We start from the raw sequence: 13,863 nt of genomic DNA, 5'->3' as shown, positions 1-13,863 counted from the left end.
GCATCTACCATATCTCACATTTTAAATCAATTATGCCAACACTCAGGGCAGGTTCCGAACTGGTCAAAATCTGGAATAATGTTTAGTAAAAAGGTTGGTTTGCAGGTTAAGCAGGATATCAAGCGAACCTTTCCAATCCCAGATATTGATACTAACACCATTCATTTGGAACATCCGCTCATTCTTCCTGCAAAAGACAGATCAGCAGCCTACAATTTTGTTTATGACAAATTTAAATCGAAGTTGAGTGCTTATAAAGCCAACAGGCTCTCGCATGCTGCAAGACTAACGCTTATTAAATCTGTCTTTTCGTCTATACCCGTCTACTATATGTCCAATATTCTCTTTTCAAAAAAGTTTCTAACAAAGCTCACATCTATTATTAGAAACTTTTGGTGGACAGGAGTCAAGGAAGAACCGACTACTAAAAGTCTTTGTCTAAGAGCATGGGCTGACATTTGCATAGAAAAAAAGATTGGTCGTCTAGGTGTTAGAAACTTGCAGGCTATTAATCAAGGACTAATTCTTTCGGCAGCCTGGAGGTTAGCGAAAGAACCCCATAATCATCTTGCCATCATCCTCAAATCAAAGTACCACAGCGACACATCCATTTGGAGGGCAAAGCAAAACATACCAAAATCTGCGTTCTGGATAGCAATTCTTAAGGTAAGACCTCTTTTAGTTTCAGCCTCTTTTTACCAAATAGTCGATGGCAGTAGCTCCATTTGGAGTTCCCCATGGTTTTCTCAATGGCAAAGTATTTATGACAATTTGATTATCCAAGAACCTCCTTTTGCTTACCCGAATGTTGTTAAGGACCTTTGGGTCCCCAACCAGAAAACTTGGAATGTTCAACTTGTCAATTCTTTGTTCACTCCACAAACTACTAATGCTATTCTGCAAACTGCTATTATTAATGCTCCTGGTCAGGATGTTCTTGTTTGGAAGCTAACCCCTGCAGGTGATTGTTCTTCGAAAAGTGCCTACAAACACTACTTCAATAATCTTGTGTTGCCTACAAACCAACGACCAAAAGTTGTGCCTCCACATATTGTTGATCTTCTTAATCATGTATGGCAAGAAAAACACATGGTGCCAAGGGTCCAAACTTTCGCTTGGAGGCTCCTTCGTCGAGCTCTACCCACTGGTAAGAGAGCAAGTAAATTTTTCAAACACATTGATGAAGAGTGCCCTCGATGCGGCAGCGCAGAGGATGAAATGCATATGCTATTCCTCTGCCCTTTTCAAAAGCTGCCTGGTTCTCGTCTCCTTGGTTCATCAGAACGGAGGCCACTGCAGCACATAATCAGTCAGTTGCCCAAATGATTCAGGATTTACTCTCTTTGGGGCATCCCCATATCAGCCTCACAAGTTTATATACCTTTCTGTGGTGCTTATGGAAATCAAGAAACGATGCTCTTTTCCGCAGGAAATTATGCCAACCTCACAGGTATTTCCTGCTCTAATGCAATTATGCAGGGAGCTAAGCTCGAGAATATGGTGTCCTCTGAAGATCATCGCTCTACATGCTCAGCAGTACAGCATCTGCCGACACAACAAGACCCATCTTCTGTTGCAGGCACTACCATTTTTTGCGATGCTGCTTGGAAAATTGAAAAGAACATGGAGTCAACACCGGCAGGCATAGGCATAATCATCACAACTGATTGCAATCAACACTACAAGCAGTTGCATGTTTCAGCCCTATCTCCACCAGCATCATCTCCTCTACAAGCTGAAGCTTTTGGCTTGCTTCTGGCGACCATGTTGGCTGAAAGGCTTACCGTACAAGAACCAACTTAATTCACAGATTGATTGGTCTTGGCTTCGGAGGTAGCGGCTACATCCATCTTCAACACCAAAGGTCTGTTGGATTATTAGGCACAATTTCCATGATTAATTCTAGAATATAAAACATAATGACAGCAATTACTAACATGTGAAACTCGAACATACTAGATGCATTAATCAACATGAGTAGCAGCAGCGCAAACGGTAAAGCATCCATCGCTAAACAGATCGATATATGTCGCACGTACCAATCTGGTGGAGGTGGCGGTGGGGGTGTAGCAGATGACGTCCCAGCAGTAACGTTGTTGATGACAATATTATTGATGACAGGGACGACGGGTCGAAGTAGACGGCGTTGAAGACGACGGTAGGCAGCACCGCCCAACTTGGACGGAAGGCGACCCGTGATGAAGAGCTTGAGCAGTCGCGCAGAGCGCTTCCCAAAAACCTAATTCGCCCTCTCCCGTACAGGATCGCAAGGACGAGCGGTTCCGGAGACCTGCTCTCCCGTTCGCCGATGCACGTCGGTGCGCGGGATGGAGTAGGCTACGATGGCGGCGCAAGCAGAGAGAGGTGGGAACCCTAACTCGTTTATTAGATGTATTTCTGCGGTAGCCGGGCAAGAGATTATATAGGCTCAGGAAACCCTAGGCAACGTGGGGCACGCCCACGTCGCGCGCACGTTTCGAGTCGGTTACAGATAGCCCACGGTCCGGGAGCGACCCGAAGGCTCGAGGCTCAATCCACTCACCACGAGTGCGGCGCGCGTCGTGACGTGACGTGACGTGTCGAGTCGAGTCGAGTCGAGTCGAGACGAGCGAGCGACGAGGAGGAGGAGCGCGCGTGTAGCACTCCTATTCTCACTTACTTACTAGTGGTGGAACAACCCACCTTATAAGGTGGTCTAACTTCCTCCCAACTTTCCATGTGGGATTAAACTTCCCACCTCTTGCCACTCCCTAGTGAGCTGACACCAACTTGGTCTCAAACTCACAAGGCTGCTACTATGTGGGCTTTGAGATTTATAGGGAAAACTGAAATCTAATTTGGGCCACTAAAAGTGGGCCCAATATATCAACAATCCCCCACCAGATCTCAAATCCCCATTTAGAGATTTACCAATACTCACTGCTTGTTTATATACCAGTGTTTCAGCAGAGACTGTTAAGTTGAACTTACGCCTAGAACCTTAAGCTACATCCATTCACACTTGAACAATGGACTAAGCCTTGAATTGCAAGTTTCGCGTGAACAGGGTTTCACTCAAAGTCATGACCAGTACATGGCTGCCAGTAGCCTAGCCCGCGGGTGAAGCATATGCGTCATACTTCGTGGTCTCTTCATTAGTTTACTAGAGATCACCCAAAATCTCATAGATTGCGACGTTTAACAATCGGACTCAAATAGGTGTGTTATTTCAAGAATGCTCTGTAGGACAGCATCTGATATACATGTTATAGATGTTCATTTCACTGGTTCTCGTTCTAGTACCTGGGTATTTGATACTGGTTCGGTTGCTCATATTTGTAACTCGAAACAGGAACTAAAGAATAAACGACAACTGCTGAAAGATGAAGTGACGATGCGCGTCAGAACTTTCTACCAAGGCCTGGACAACCCTCTTTTCTTTCCTTATACGGAGTCTGAAAATTTTGAAAATCCAGTCTCCTTCAGGCTAGATAGCTTTGCGAAGCTCCGCCGGAGATCTCCATCCACCTCTCCCAAACCCTAGCCGCCCCACCCTAGCCGCCCCACCTCCTCCACCTCTCCCGCAAACGCTTAGCGAAGCTCCGCCGGAGATCTCCATCAACACCGCCACCACGCCGTCGTGCTGCCGGGATTCAAGGAGGAGCTACTACTTCCGCTGCCCGCTGGAATGGGGAGAAGGACGTCGTCTTCATCAACAACGAACGTGTGACCGAGTACGGAGGTGCTGCCCGATTGTGGCACCGTCAAGATCTTCTACGCGCTTTTGAAAGCGGCAAGTGATCATCTTCTGCAACAACGAGAGCCTCCTAACACAAAGCACCGCAGGAAGCAATTGCACATATCCCGCTTGTAACCGTGTCAAAAGCAGAATAATACCTTTCTTAACATTGTATCCTGAAGATTTGAGAAAAGGAACCATTTTCCCTTCAATTTCATCATACCTAAAACAAATAATAAAACTAATTATTTTGCTCCAACTTTATGTACCTGCTGTAATATTTGGATTTCAATTCATAAAATGTAATACCAAGGTATGTCCCACCGGCCATACCTTTCTTTAGACCATTGTACTGTAGGTTCATCCATCTTGTTGATGACAACAATCAACTTAGAAACACCTAGAGTTTTTGCAAGCAGTACATGTTCACGTGTTTGCCCTCCACTTTCATAACCAGCTTCAAATTCACCTTTTCGAGCAGATATGACCTGAAAAGAAAAGAAAAGGAAAAAGGAAAATATTCACTATGGGTGAAACGGCCAAAGAAAATGAAAATAGCAATGCACATGCCCCTGTTGTTACCAGAACACCAATGTCAGCTTGAGATGCACCAGCTATCATATTTGGTATATAACATTTATGGCCCTGCAAATTCAGATCACCATGGTAAACAAATAGTGTACAAGAAACAAGAATCCAGCTATTGCAAGTAAACAAATACTGTACATTAAACAAGAATTCGGTTCATCGGCTATTGCAAGCTAGAAGAGACCAGTTACACAAAATAGTGTGGTGCATGGAAGAAGAAAAAAAGCTAACAAGTATCAATGTTACATGTGAAAGAGAAGTTGTACCGGTGCATCCAAAATAGTGAATCTTGTATTTTCAGTCTCAAAGTGGGCTCTACCAACTTCGACGGTCTTCCCCTGCAAGAACAAGTGTCAAAACTACATACAGAGTTTTCTGGCGGCCAAGCATGCAGCCGTATGAAAGAGATAGGTACCTTAAGTCGCTCTTCCTCATTTGTATCCATAATATAAGCCATATACCTGCAATTAAGTATTCAGAAGATTATTACATAATAAAAGACTAGTTCCACCATATTGTATTTTGGGGCGAAGGAAGTAGCTTAGCCTCGCAAGGATAGTGTACTAACCAGCTTTCTCGTCTTTTTTTCTTTGCTTCTTCTTCATAATTCTTAATGGTCTGTTTATCGACTTGACCACTCAACAACAATATTTGGCCTCCAGCAGTTGATTTTCCAGCATCTGGATCGAACAAAATTAAAACCTCAGTACATTCATTAAGAAATCAGCAACACTGATACTACTAGAGAAGACAACTCACCGGTACTGTTCCTATTTATACTAATACTATAAGAAAAAGTGAGTAAAAAGGGAGTATCCCATAAGCAGTAGTAAGAAGGCTAACTTACCAACATGACCGATGAGAACCAGATTCAAGTGGCGCTTAGTTTCCTCTTCCATTTGACCATCCTCGTTAGCAGCAGCTGGATTGATGATACACAACACACAAGTCAGGGTTGCTGGAACTCGCGGAAATAAAATAAAGCGGCCAGTACTAACAATCTGAAGAAGGACCACTGTACCGTTTGTGTGGTTCAACTCCAAGGACTCAAGTGATGATTGAATGCCATTGACACCTGACAGTTCCAGTTACAGGTTAGAACTTAATCCTCTCCATGGAAGCGGCTACCAACATGAGCGTTGCTAAATCCGAGTAAAACGGAGTCGAGCAATGACCTTGCACGGGGAGAGCAGCACCACCCGAGGACTAAGCGCCGTATGTAGCGATGGGAGGGCGCCGCGCCGTCGTCCACCATCCCGCGGAGAGCGCCGAGTAGGAGAGCGCTGCGTCTAGGCCTGTTGGAGACGGGGCGGCCACGTCTTCCCTGGCCGGGTTCAGCGCGGGGCACTCGAGGACTTAGCACGGCCGTAGCGATTCGTCGTCCTCCTCCATCGTCGTTGACCTCACACATCATCGCGCGCGCGCCTGCTGCCCTCGTGCTCGCCTTCACAGGCTGGACCACCATGGCCAAGCCCTCGCGCGCCCAGCATGCATGCTGCCGTCGCCACCGGCCGGAAACCGCACGCGCCCGCCTCCGACCAAGTCGGATCATGGCCGCCTCCTCTCCTCGACTGACCTTGCAGCTCGCCGGCCGGCCTTCCCCTCAAGTCAGTCAATCTAACAAATAAAGCTATCTTTGAGATGAGATTACCAAGGATCGATGGGTTAATTGATTCATCGGAACAAAGTAAAACAAAGAGACCCAGGATTAATGACGTACCTTACTAGAGGGTCGATCGAATTGACCAGGCACACCTACACCTCACCCTCGCGCGCGGCGATCGGATCCAAAACATTTCCTTCTCCCCAACACCTCGCCCTCACCATGATTAGGATCCACCCGATTCACTAGTACGTACAGAGTGTGGCGCCTCTCCTCTCGTCGCCGACGCCAAAGTCCAAAGTCACAAGTCACGCGATAGCCGACGCGCGGCTGTCGTGATGGTGGCCTTGTACTTATAGAGTCAAGTTTGGGGCATCGGAGGTATGGAGTTTCGAGATGAGAGAGAGAGAGAGGTGGGGCGCGCGGGAAGAAGCTTGGCTTGGATCAGTTCGCTCGCGTGCCTCTCGTCGCGCCGTTGATCGTCCGGAGTGATAGACCACCCAGATGCATCTTCACGCGGATCGCTGACATGGCAAGATGTCTCGTGAGACCAAAAGGCATGCATGTAGATAAGTTAAGCCTAGTTAATAGGAAAGCAATCCAATCACGCGGCTGTGACTTGCCGGAAATAACGATAGCAATCTGGGAAACCAGGAGCGCAGTTAAATCACTCCTAAATTTCTGGGGACGTGGTGGATCCCGTATTTAGTTCTGTTAGGCCTCCCGAGCTAAAACAAGAGAGGCTATAAAAACGCGCAAAAAGGTACACACGATCGAGTACAAATCTTTGTATTCTCGTGAAATGGGAGTCCGATCGGGAGAGAAGAGAAGAGGAAACACGATCTAAATTTCTGGGGACGTGTGGCCGTCTGGGTCTGCTAGTATGTTGATTGGTTATTTGGTATGGAAGTTCGATCAGGAGAGGAGAGGACCGGGAATTAAGCAGGTAAACTCCCTGAGATCTCTTCCCTGGGGAGACCAGGTAATTCAACGGGGGATTGGGAGTTGGAAGAACAAAAAATGTTTCATCGGCTTCATTGGCTGCCATGCATGGAGCCACGGCGGCACTACACAGAGCTCGTCGACCCAGACGCGGCCAATGGTGGAGCACCACTAGTCCTTACACACGTACGATTACACAAGCACATTGCCAGCTTGCCGTCGTCGAGTGGAAGTCTACTGCGTACACAGGGAATACCACGACCAAGGGAGACGTGTGGTGATCCATGCATGCTCACTCCTCCAGGCCTCGCCATGGATGATCGCCGATCCGTTCTCCTTCTTCATTTTGTATGAAACTATCAGTGCATCGGCAGGCTCGTCTGAGTTGCAGTTCATCATGAGTGGGCCGACCTCCGTCAAGTGGCCGTGTACGTCCAGACTTATCATGTCCGGTCGCTGCAATAGCAGCGTCACAACGTAAGGCTGCGACGGCCAGTGGAGTATTGAGCTAGCTGAACAGATCGATTTTGTTGCTCGACAGTACTAGTCGATCAAGGTGAGCTAGCTTCGTACATGGATCCCTATCCTGGTATGTGCTAGTATGTGCTAGCAGCCAATTACAAAACCAACCTATGTACAAGCTAGATTACTACGTGTGAGATCAATCGATTAGTATTAGCTAGCCGCAAACACACAATCTAGTGCTCCCTTGCTAGCCATTTTGCAGCGTGACCTTAGTGTTACAGAATCTTGGCAACAAGCTTCTTGTATTTCTGGATATTTTGATAACAACGGCAAAAAATAATGGATGATAAAAGAAGAATAAAGTGTGAACAACACAACTCTCCATCACCACATGACAATTTCATCAGCTAGTACATAGAAGGTGACAAAATCTTTCCATCAGACTTGAAGGGTTTTAACTATAACCTTAACATTACGGATTAATATTTGAATTTACACTCATACTAGCACATTACAAGCAACTTCAACGACAAATCACACATGGTTCACATGTAGCCAGCAGCAGCGCCGCACCGCAGGAGCCAAGACGCCTTTCTGCATGCATAGCTGGTAACAGCCATCTAGTCCTCCGCAGTATCCTGGAAAACAACATGATGGTCACAAGACCAGTTTCACCAGCAGCACCGCACCACAGGAGCCGAGACACCCTTTCCACATGCATAACAGAAAACAACCATCTAGTCCTCCACAATATCCTGGAAAAAAAACATGATGGCCAGCAGACCAGTTTTAGAAAAAATAAATTCGGAGGATGGTTTTAACATAGTCCACACACCACACATTGCCGCACCAGGACGTCTATAGGCCACCGCACAATCAAAAAGAGCATGTATTTAGTCTACAGGGTTACAACTAACTCCGTGCACATAGCATATTTTTTGTTGCACAAAGAATTCAGTGAAAGTATTGAATAGTAAAAAAAAAGGCTAATACAATGATACATTTAGCTTGCCTTCTTCCAAGTACTCCTTGGCCTCATCGCGGAGATGTAGAGTGATCTCAGTTCCAAAAACAAGGGGTTCATTCCATGCATTCTCCGAGATAGCGAATGATCCATCAGCTTTGGACTCCAACACAAATCTATGAGAGATAGAAAGCATCACAACATCATCAAATAAATTACAGAGAGAAAGGCAAGGGATGAACCAAAAGTAAAAGGTAACAATACTGTGTTGAAGACAAGGGACATTACATGCTAATGCAAGATAGTATATCAAAGGTTCAAGCTAGTTTGTAATTGGAAAAAGCTAGTTTACAACTAGGTAGAGGCTAGAGCACACCAGAAACAGGAAAAAAAGGGCCGCCTTGGTGATAGGCAAGCTACCTTCTCATCAGGCTAGATGTCATAGTCCAACTGAGCTCAGCGGTTCGATCCGATGACCTCGTCGGGCTGCGAGATGCATCCATCTGCAGGCGCCATCATCTAGTCATCCCGTCCGACATACATACATAAGAATAACACAATGATGTCAATTCTAAATGAGATTTTGCAAGAATAAAATCGGAGGAGACTTGACCCACATGACACACCACAACACCGGTGTATCTACCATAGGCTAGCAGGTTTGTTTTCTCAAAGCAACACCCATGTGTAAAGTAAAAAATCACGTTTTTCTACTACATGCAGAGGAGAAAGGACATAGAAACTCACCACAAAAATGGAGGCCGAATGGTACACAAGTCGTTGGCCACATACATTAAGGTGCTATAAAGGTAGCTGCTGCCATGGCATAGAGATTGCACAGCGACAAAGGGTATATATGATATATGATGTGTCCCCCCTTGGTCGTCCAGCATCCTTCCAAGATGCATCAGGCTGCATGAGCTATAGGTTCCAGCTGCAACCCTTGCACAAGAACAAAACATCATTACTCACTGGTTTCTAACCATTTTATAACTAAGAGAAACAACAGTAGCAAATATCACTTCTTGGGGTTAGGTCATACGTCACTTCATGTGTTGCAAGGTATAGGACGATGGAAAAGAACATATAAAGTCAGTTATTAGCAAGAGCCGAAACAACATTCAGACTAATCAATTTTTCTCACTTCTATTACCAGATCTTATTGAGAACATGCATCAGTACCATGTGACCAGCAGACAACACAATTGCAAGTAATATACAAGTAAAATCTCACCTCTTTGTCCCAAAGAGCATTTTTGGAGAACACAAAAGCTTGGATGTAACTTCTCAGCAATCCTCAGACTGGCAGTCTGTAGAAGGATTTTACAACAAGCAGAGGCGGCGTTATGGACCAGAGCTGGGGCGCTCGGCCTTCGTGCCATCTTGCCTGTAGACTGGGATGTGCACTAATTTCTTGTAGCACCAATCTATAATTCACCCTCCATGGATGTGTGACCATGTAACAAACTCTCCTTGATCCATCTTGCGGCACCTTCTGTCTTGGAAAGGAATGATTCAATGGTACCTAATATTATATTAAAAATAAACAAAGCATGAGATGACGCAACCAAGGCTTTCGTTTAGGAGAATAACAATCACGACATGTGGATAATAGAAGTGGACTAGTTTTATGCATCTCAGGCAAGCTAAAGCCGCAATTCAGTGTACACCAACAAACCAAACCCACCACAACAGCAGCGGGGTGGCCACGCACCACAAACATTGCAGTTAGCATATCGATGACAAAATGTTGGGTCATGCCAATATAAGATGAGAAATAAACAGCGCCCTGATGTGAGTTCCGTAACACAAACAACCAGCCTGGAGCTTGGTGCTCATCAGAAAAAAGTAGTGAGATGGCCTATACACTTTGCACAACCAAGCAAAAAAGAATAAATCCTATTCTATGTGGACATGGCTTAGCAAATGGAGCAAAGCTTACCAAGCCATAGTTTTAGTAAGTGCGTTCTCATGCAGGATAACATGGTAGACAAGAATCATGAGCTCGGTCACTTAATTCACATCAAAGAGAATTTTTACTCGTAAACCGCAAGAAAATTCTCTAAATAAAACCCAATCATTTCTAAAACAAGTGTCAGGAGTTAACAAGCTTATCAAAAGCGTACACCACGACTTATAATCGTGATGTTGCCAAGTTATTTGCAAAGAAAATATAAATCAATGACAATTCTGGATGTACACATTAGCACAGAGACAAGCTCAAGTAAATTCTCCTCTCATTAGGTTCCACACAATCAGATAACCAACAAAGCAAAAGGAGGCTAATCCTCAAGTTCAGTGTGCTCAAGCTACTGGTACATCCAGAAAGCTGCAGATCAGCACACACTTTGACCTTCTAAACTGAAACTTGTCACATGAGTATATGAACAGATTGAAGTTACTTGCTAAACATTCAAGACCAAAAATTCTGAAGGGAGACGTGGACAAACCTGGGAGTGGCTGGCAGCTGCACTTCCACATTCTGGACATCCTCTTCCCACCGATGCCGCAGTATGCGGCAGAGCTGACGGCATCTGTCAACAAACATGGCAGCAACCATAGCATGGATTTTGGGCCGCAATGTATCTTGCTTCTTAGCTTCACCAGGATCCTATCACATAGGTGAAGATGATCATTCTAGGGTAATTCTAGTGAGGTGCAGTATTTAAGTAAGATGCAGCTCGACCCGCAAAAAAAAGTAAGATGCATCTCAGTTTATTTTCAATGTCATATAAAAGGGCGAGTACAACTATCAGAAAACTTAAGGAGGAAAATATAGCAGATTTGTCTATGATAATATGATTATATCATACAACATTCGGCTGATAGTACAAACCAAATTTAGATTTGTCGATTGATAGGAAAGCTTACAGTTTTGTATGGTCGAGTCCTTGTTCTTAAAAGTCATGCATTGGATTATGCTTCAAGCCAACTGCACTGCGGAGTTGAGCCAATCACAACCTTGCTGCTAGTTCCTTATTTCTAGTGCCCAATGATTTGAAGAGCATCAGTAACTCAAGATGCAACATTTCAACTTAAAGATTATGAGTCAGCACTTCATACACAGCAACTTACAAACCAATATCAAAGTCAGCCACCAATTAATGATAGCTCTGTCTGTACATTAGCAGCTAAACCATTCAAGTAGTCTGGACAAATACATACTCATGTAATTTCAAAAAAGAAAAAATATTGTCATACTAATCTGTCAAAATAGGCAAGTGAAAGGGTACCCAAACCCAATTGTTCATACACCAAAGGGCCAGAACTATTTAGGTGACAACACAAATAAATTGTCCATCACAAACAAGATGGTAGGCAAGTATGGAAGTTCTATTCCTTTGGCATAAAACCCAACACAAACAAATTGTCCGTCACAAAAAAGACAGGAGCACAAACTTGATCAAAGGAAAGTACCAACTGAGAAATAACTACCACTAGCAAAATCTAAACCTCATAAGCAACATGCAAACCATAACTCACAGAGGAAGAGAAACATGCCCAGAAGGACGTCATGATCAACAACGGCCAGCATAAAACGTATACACATCCGTCGCACGAAGGACACGACACAGTGCACCACCTAAAGAAAAACTCATCCACGACTTATTCCTCGTATTGAGCAAGAGCATAATGCACAGAGATCAACAACATGGCAAAGATAAGCAAATCCCCAACTGCGGCTATTAAAAAATTAACAACACATGATTCTTTACTAGGAGTAAGATCCTGGACAACCAGAAACGAGAACAAAAATGACAGGTGATTATACAAGTTAATGTACTTGCAAAGATTAGTAGGTTATTCGGTTTCGGTGTGACCGAGTTAGCATGCCCACTAGTAATAGATAAGAGATGCCATTGTAGCCAACACCAACACAACGATAACATGGATATTTCTTTAACACCAAAATCACCACTTATTTGCCAAACAAATGAGCATCACTAGGACTATGAAATTGTACCTCTTCATTCATAAGTTGGAAATCCTACACCAACTTGATAATCTTGTACTGATGGTATCTCTGTCCGTGCACTATAATTGCTCAATCCTTCCTCAATCCTATTAAGAAAGAAAAGAAAATAAGTTACAGGCAGAGCAAGAATACTATGATCTTAAATAGCAGGGATACATAGCTAGGACCAAATTGCTCCACCAAACTAGTAAGAAGATTAACCTTCAGACTTAACAGACAAAGCAAACTAGTAAGAAGGTTTTCCTATTAGAGTTTCAATGTCAATACTATGAAATGTAAGTATAAGAAGATTCAGACTTTCATGACTATACTAGAGAGAGTATTGAACATGACTAGCCTAGGAAGAAAACTGAAGGAACTACCAGAGCCCAAAATGTTACTATTTCATATGCATTTTAACTAAGAAGTTTATTTTCCATATTTCGGTTTGCAGTTAAACGTGGAAGTATTTCCCGTCTTTTGTTGACTATGATCATTTAGCAACAAATGATGAACCCGTATGGTTGTGTACATAAATACAAAGGAGACAAGTAGATAGCCCGAGAGAGATTTTTCCATTCTACCTCTACTATACTCTTCCATTGCTGGGTTCATGGATCTCAACCACCACGACACTATTGCTTCCGAGAATGACTAGGAGTTGGTGGTGTGGTGTCATGTCCACCACAACACTGGCACAGCCCCTAGTGCCCCTTTTTCCTCGCCTCATCTTCTGATCATGTCCCCAGCAACATACCATCATCTGGTTGTTCTATACCCGAGGAAGAAACACAAATTGATCAAATAGCCAGAGGAAAAGTAGGGATCACCATGGCTACAACTTATGTCCTTCATGGACAGATCAAAAGTGAGCAAATCGTACAAAACCACAGAAATAATGCACATCTATGGTTCAAAATTATTCTAGATTGGGCGTAAATAAGACAGGGAGGAGAAACGGAATGGTTGAATAACCAGAAATTAAAGCATTTAATAGATATCTACCCCACACGAATTAAACTGCCCAAAATCTCCACCAAGATCACAAAGATGTACTACATAATTGATAGTGTCGATTAAGCTCGTCAGGACATGTACTGAGGCCTAACTTTGTGGCCAAAACCAACAAGATGGTGGACCTACAGCTGAGCATGCCCAGTTGCACTCGATTTTTCAGAGATAAAAATTGTAACCAACACAAAATTAAAATGATATAGACTCACGACACAAGACAAAATTCATTATTTACAACAACAAAATAACATGGAGTAAAATAGCGAACCCCACCACACATAGACAGCACACAAAATAGCTGTGGTTCCATGCCCAAGAAAGCAAGAAAGGGAGCCAAGGAGCTCACCGGATAGGGGTGCAGCCAAGGCTGACACAGCACCGCCACGGAGGTTGCACCACAATGACCATGAGTTAGGCAAAGCCCAGCGACAGCCAAGCCTACCACCTCACACGAAGCATGGTCGGCCACAGCCAGCCCAGCAGCAGCGCCGGAACCCTCGGTGGGATACACTCGTAGAAGCTACAAGCTGTGTGAAGAGGTGTTGTTTGGGACCAACGCACATTTACTACAACGGCGGCTGTGCGGGAGACCTGTGGTGGGCTCCAGGGTGCAT

General features: G+C 44.3%; 1 protein-coding gene and 1 long non-coding RNA gene across 6 annotated transcripts; both read right to left on the bottom strand.

Moving 5' to 3' along the window:
- Window positions 1-7,714: 7,714 nt before the first annotated feature.
- On the bottom strand, window positions 7,715-9,141 carry LOC124651292. 4 transcript variants are annotated; one of them, XR_006987346.1, is made up of 4 exons: window positions 9,028-9,141; window positions 8,701-8,799; window positions 8,318-8,456; window positions 7,715-7,954 (listed from the first exon to the last, which is right to left on the bottom strand). XR_006987346.1 is itself a non-coding variant. In XM_047190394.1 (4 exons), the coding sequence occupies exons 2-4, from the start codon at window positions 8,781-8,783 to the stop codon at window positions 7,851-7,853; spliced, it is 315 nt and encodes a 104-aa protein (XP_047046350.1). In that variant the 5' UTR covers window positions 8,784-8,808; window positions 9,028-9,135; the 3' UTR covers window positions 7,715-7,850. The 4 variants fall into 4 exon arrangements, 1 of the variants encoding a protein (XP_047046350.1); XM_047190394.1 differs by having other exon boundaries at window positions 8,329-8,456; window positions 8,701-8,808; window positions 9,028-9,135; XR_006987347.1 differs by lacking the exon at window positions 7,715-7,954 and adding an exon at window positions 7,961-8,071 and having other exon boundaries at window positions 8,310-8,456.
- Window positions 9,140-13,863, bottom strand: LOC124651293. 2 transcript variants are annotated; one of them, XR_006987349.1, is made up of 7 exons: window positions 13,596-13,863; window positions 12,820-13,007; window positions 12,245-12,342; window positions 11,152-11,262; window positions 10,731-10,891; window positions 9,515-9,805; window positions 9,140-9,222 (listed from the first exon to the last, which is right to left on the bottom strand). It is a non-coding gene; the product is annotated as an uncharacterized LOC124651293 (long non-coding RNA). The 2 variants fall into 2 exon arrangements; XR_006987348.1 differs by having other exon boundaries at window positions 9,146-9,214.

This window comes from Lolium rigidum, chromosome 5 (assembly GCF_022539505.1).
Source record: "Lolium rigidum isolate FL_2022 chromosome 5, APGP_CSIRO_Lrig_0.1, whole genome shotgun sequence".
NCBI classification, from domain to species: Eukaryota; Viridiplantae; Streptophyta; class Magnoliopsida; order Poales; family Poaceae; genus Lolium; species Lolium rigidum.
The sequence above is the reverse complement of the archived record's forward strand: the minus strand, read 5'-3'. Positions and strand labels throughout refer to the sequence as shown.

What these genes read in the sequence shown, in the direction of transcription:
- LOC124651292 (XM_047190394.1), bottom strand. Translation starts at nt 8,783, where the DNA reads ATGGATGCATCTCGCAGCCCGACGAGGTCATCGGATCGAACCGCTGAG. An exon ending in ACATCTAGCCTGATGAGAAG is followed by an intron (nt 8,457 to 8,700) that starts GTAGCTTGCCTA and finishes TATCTCTCATAG; the next exon opens with ATTTGTGTTGGAGTCCAAAG. An exon ending in CAAGGAGTACTTGGAAGAAG is followed by an intron (nt 7,955 to 8,328) that starts GCAAGCTAAATG and finishes GTTGTTTTCCAG; the next exon opens with GATACTGCGGAGGACTAGAT.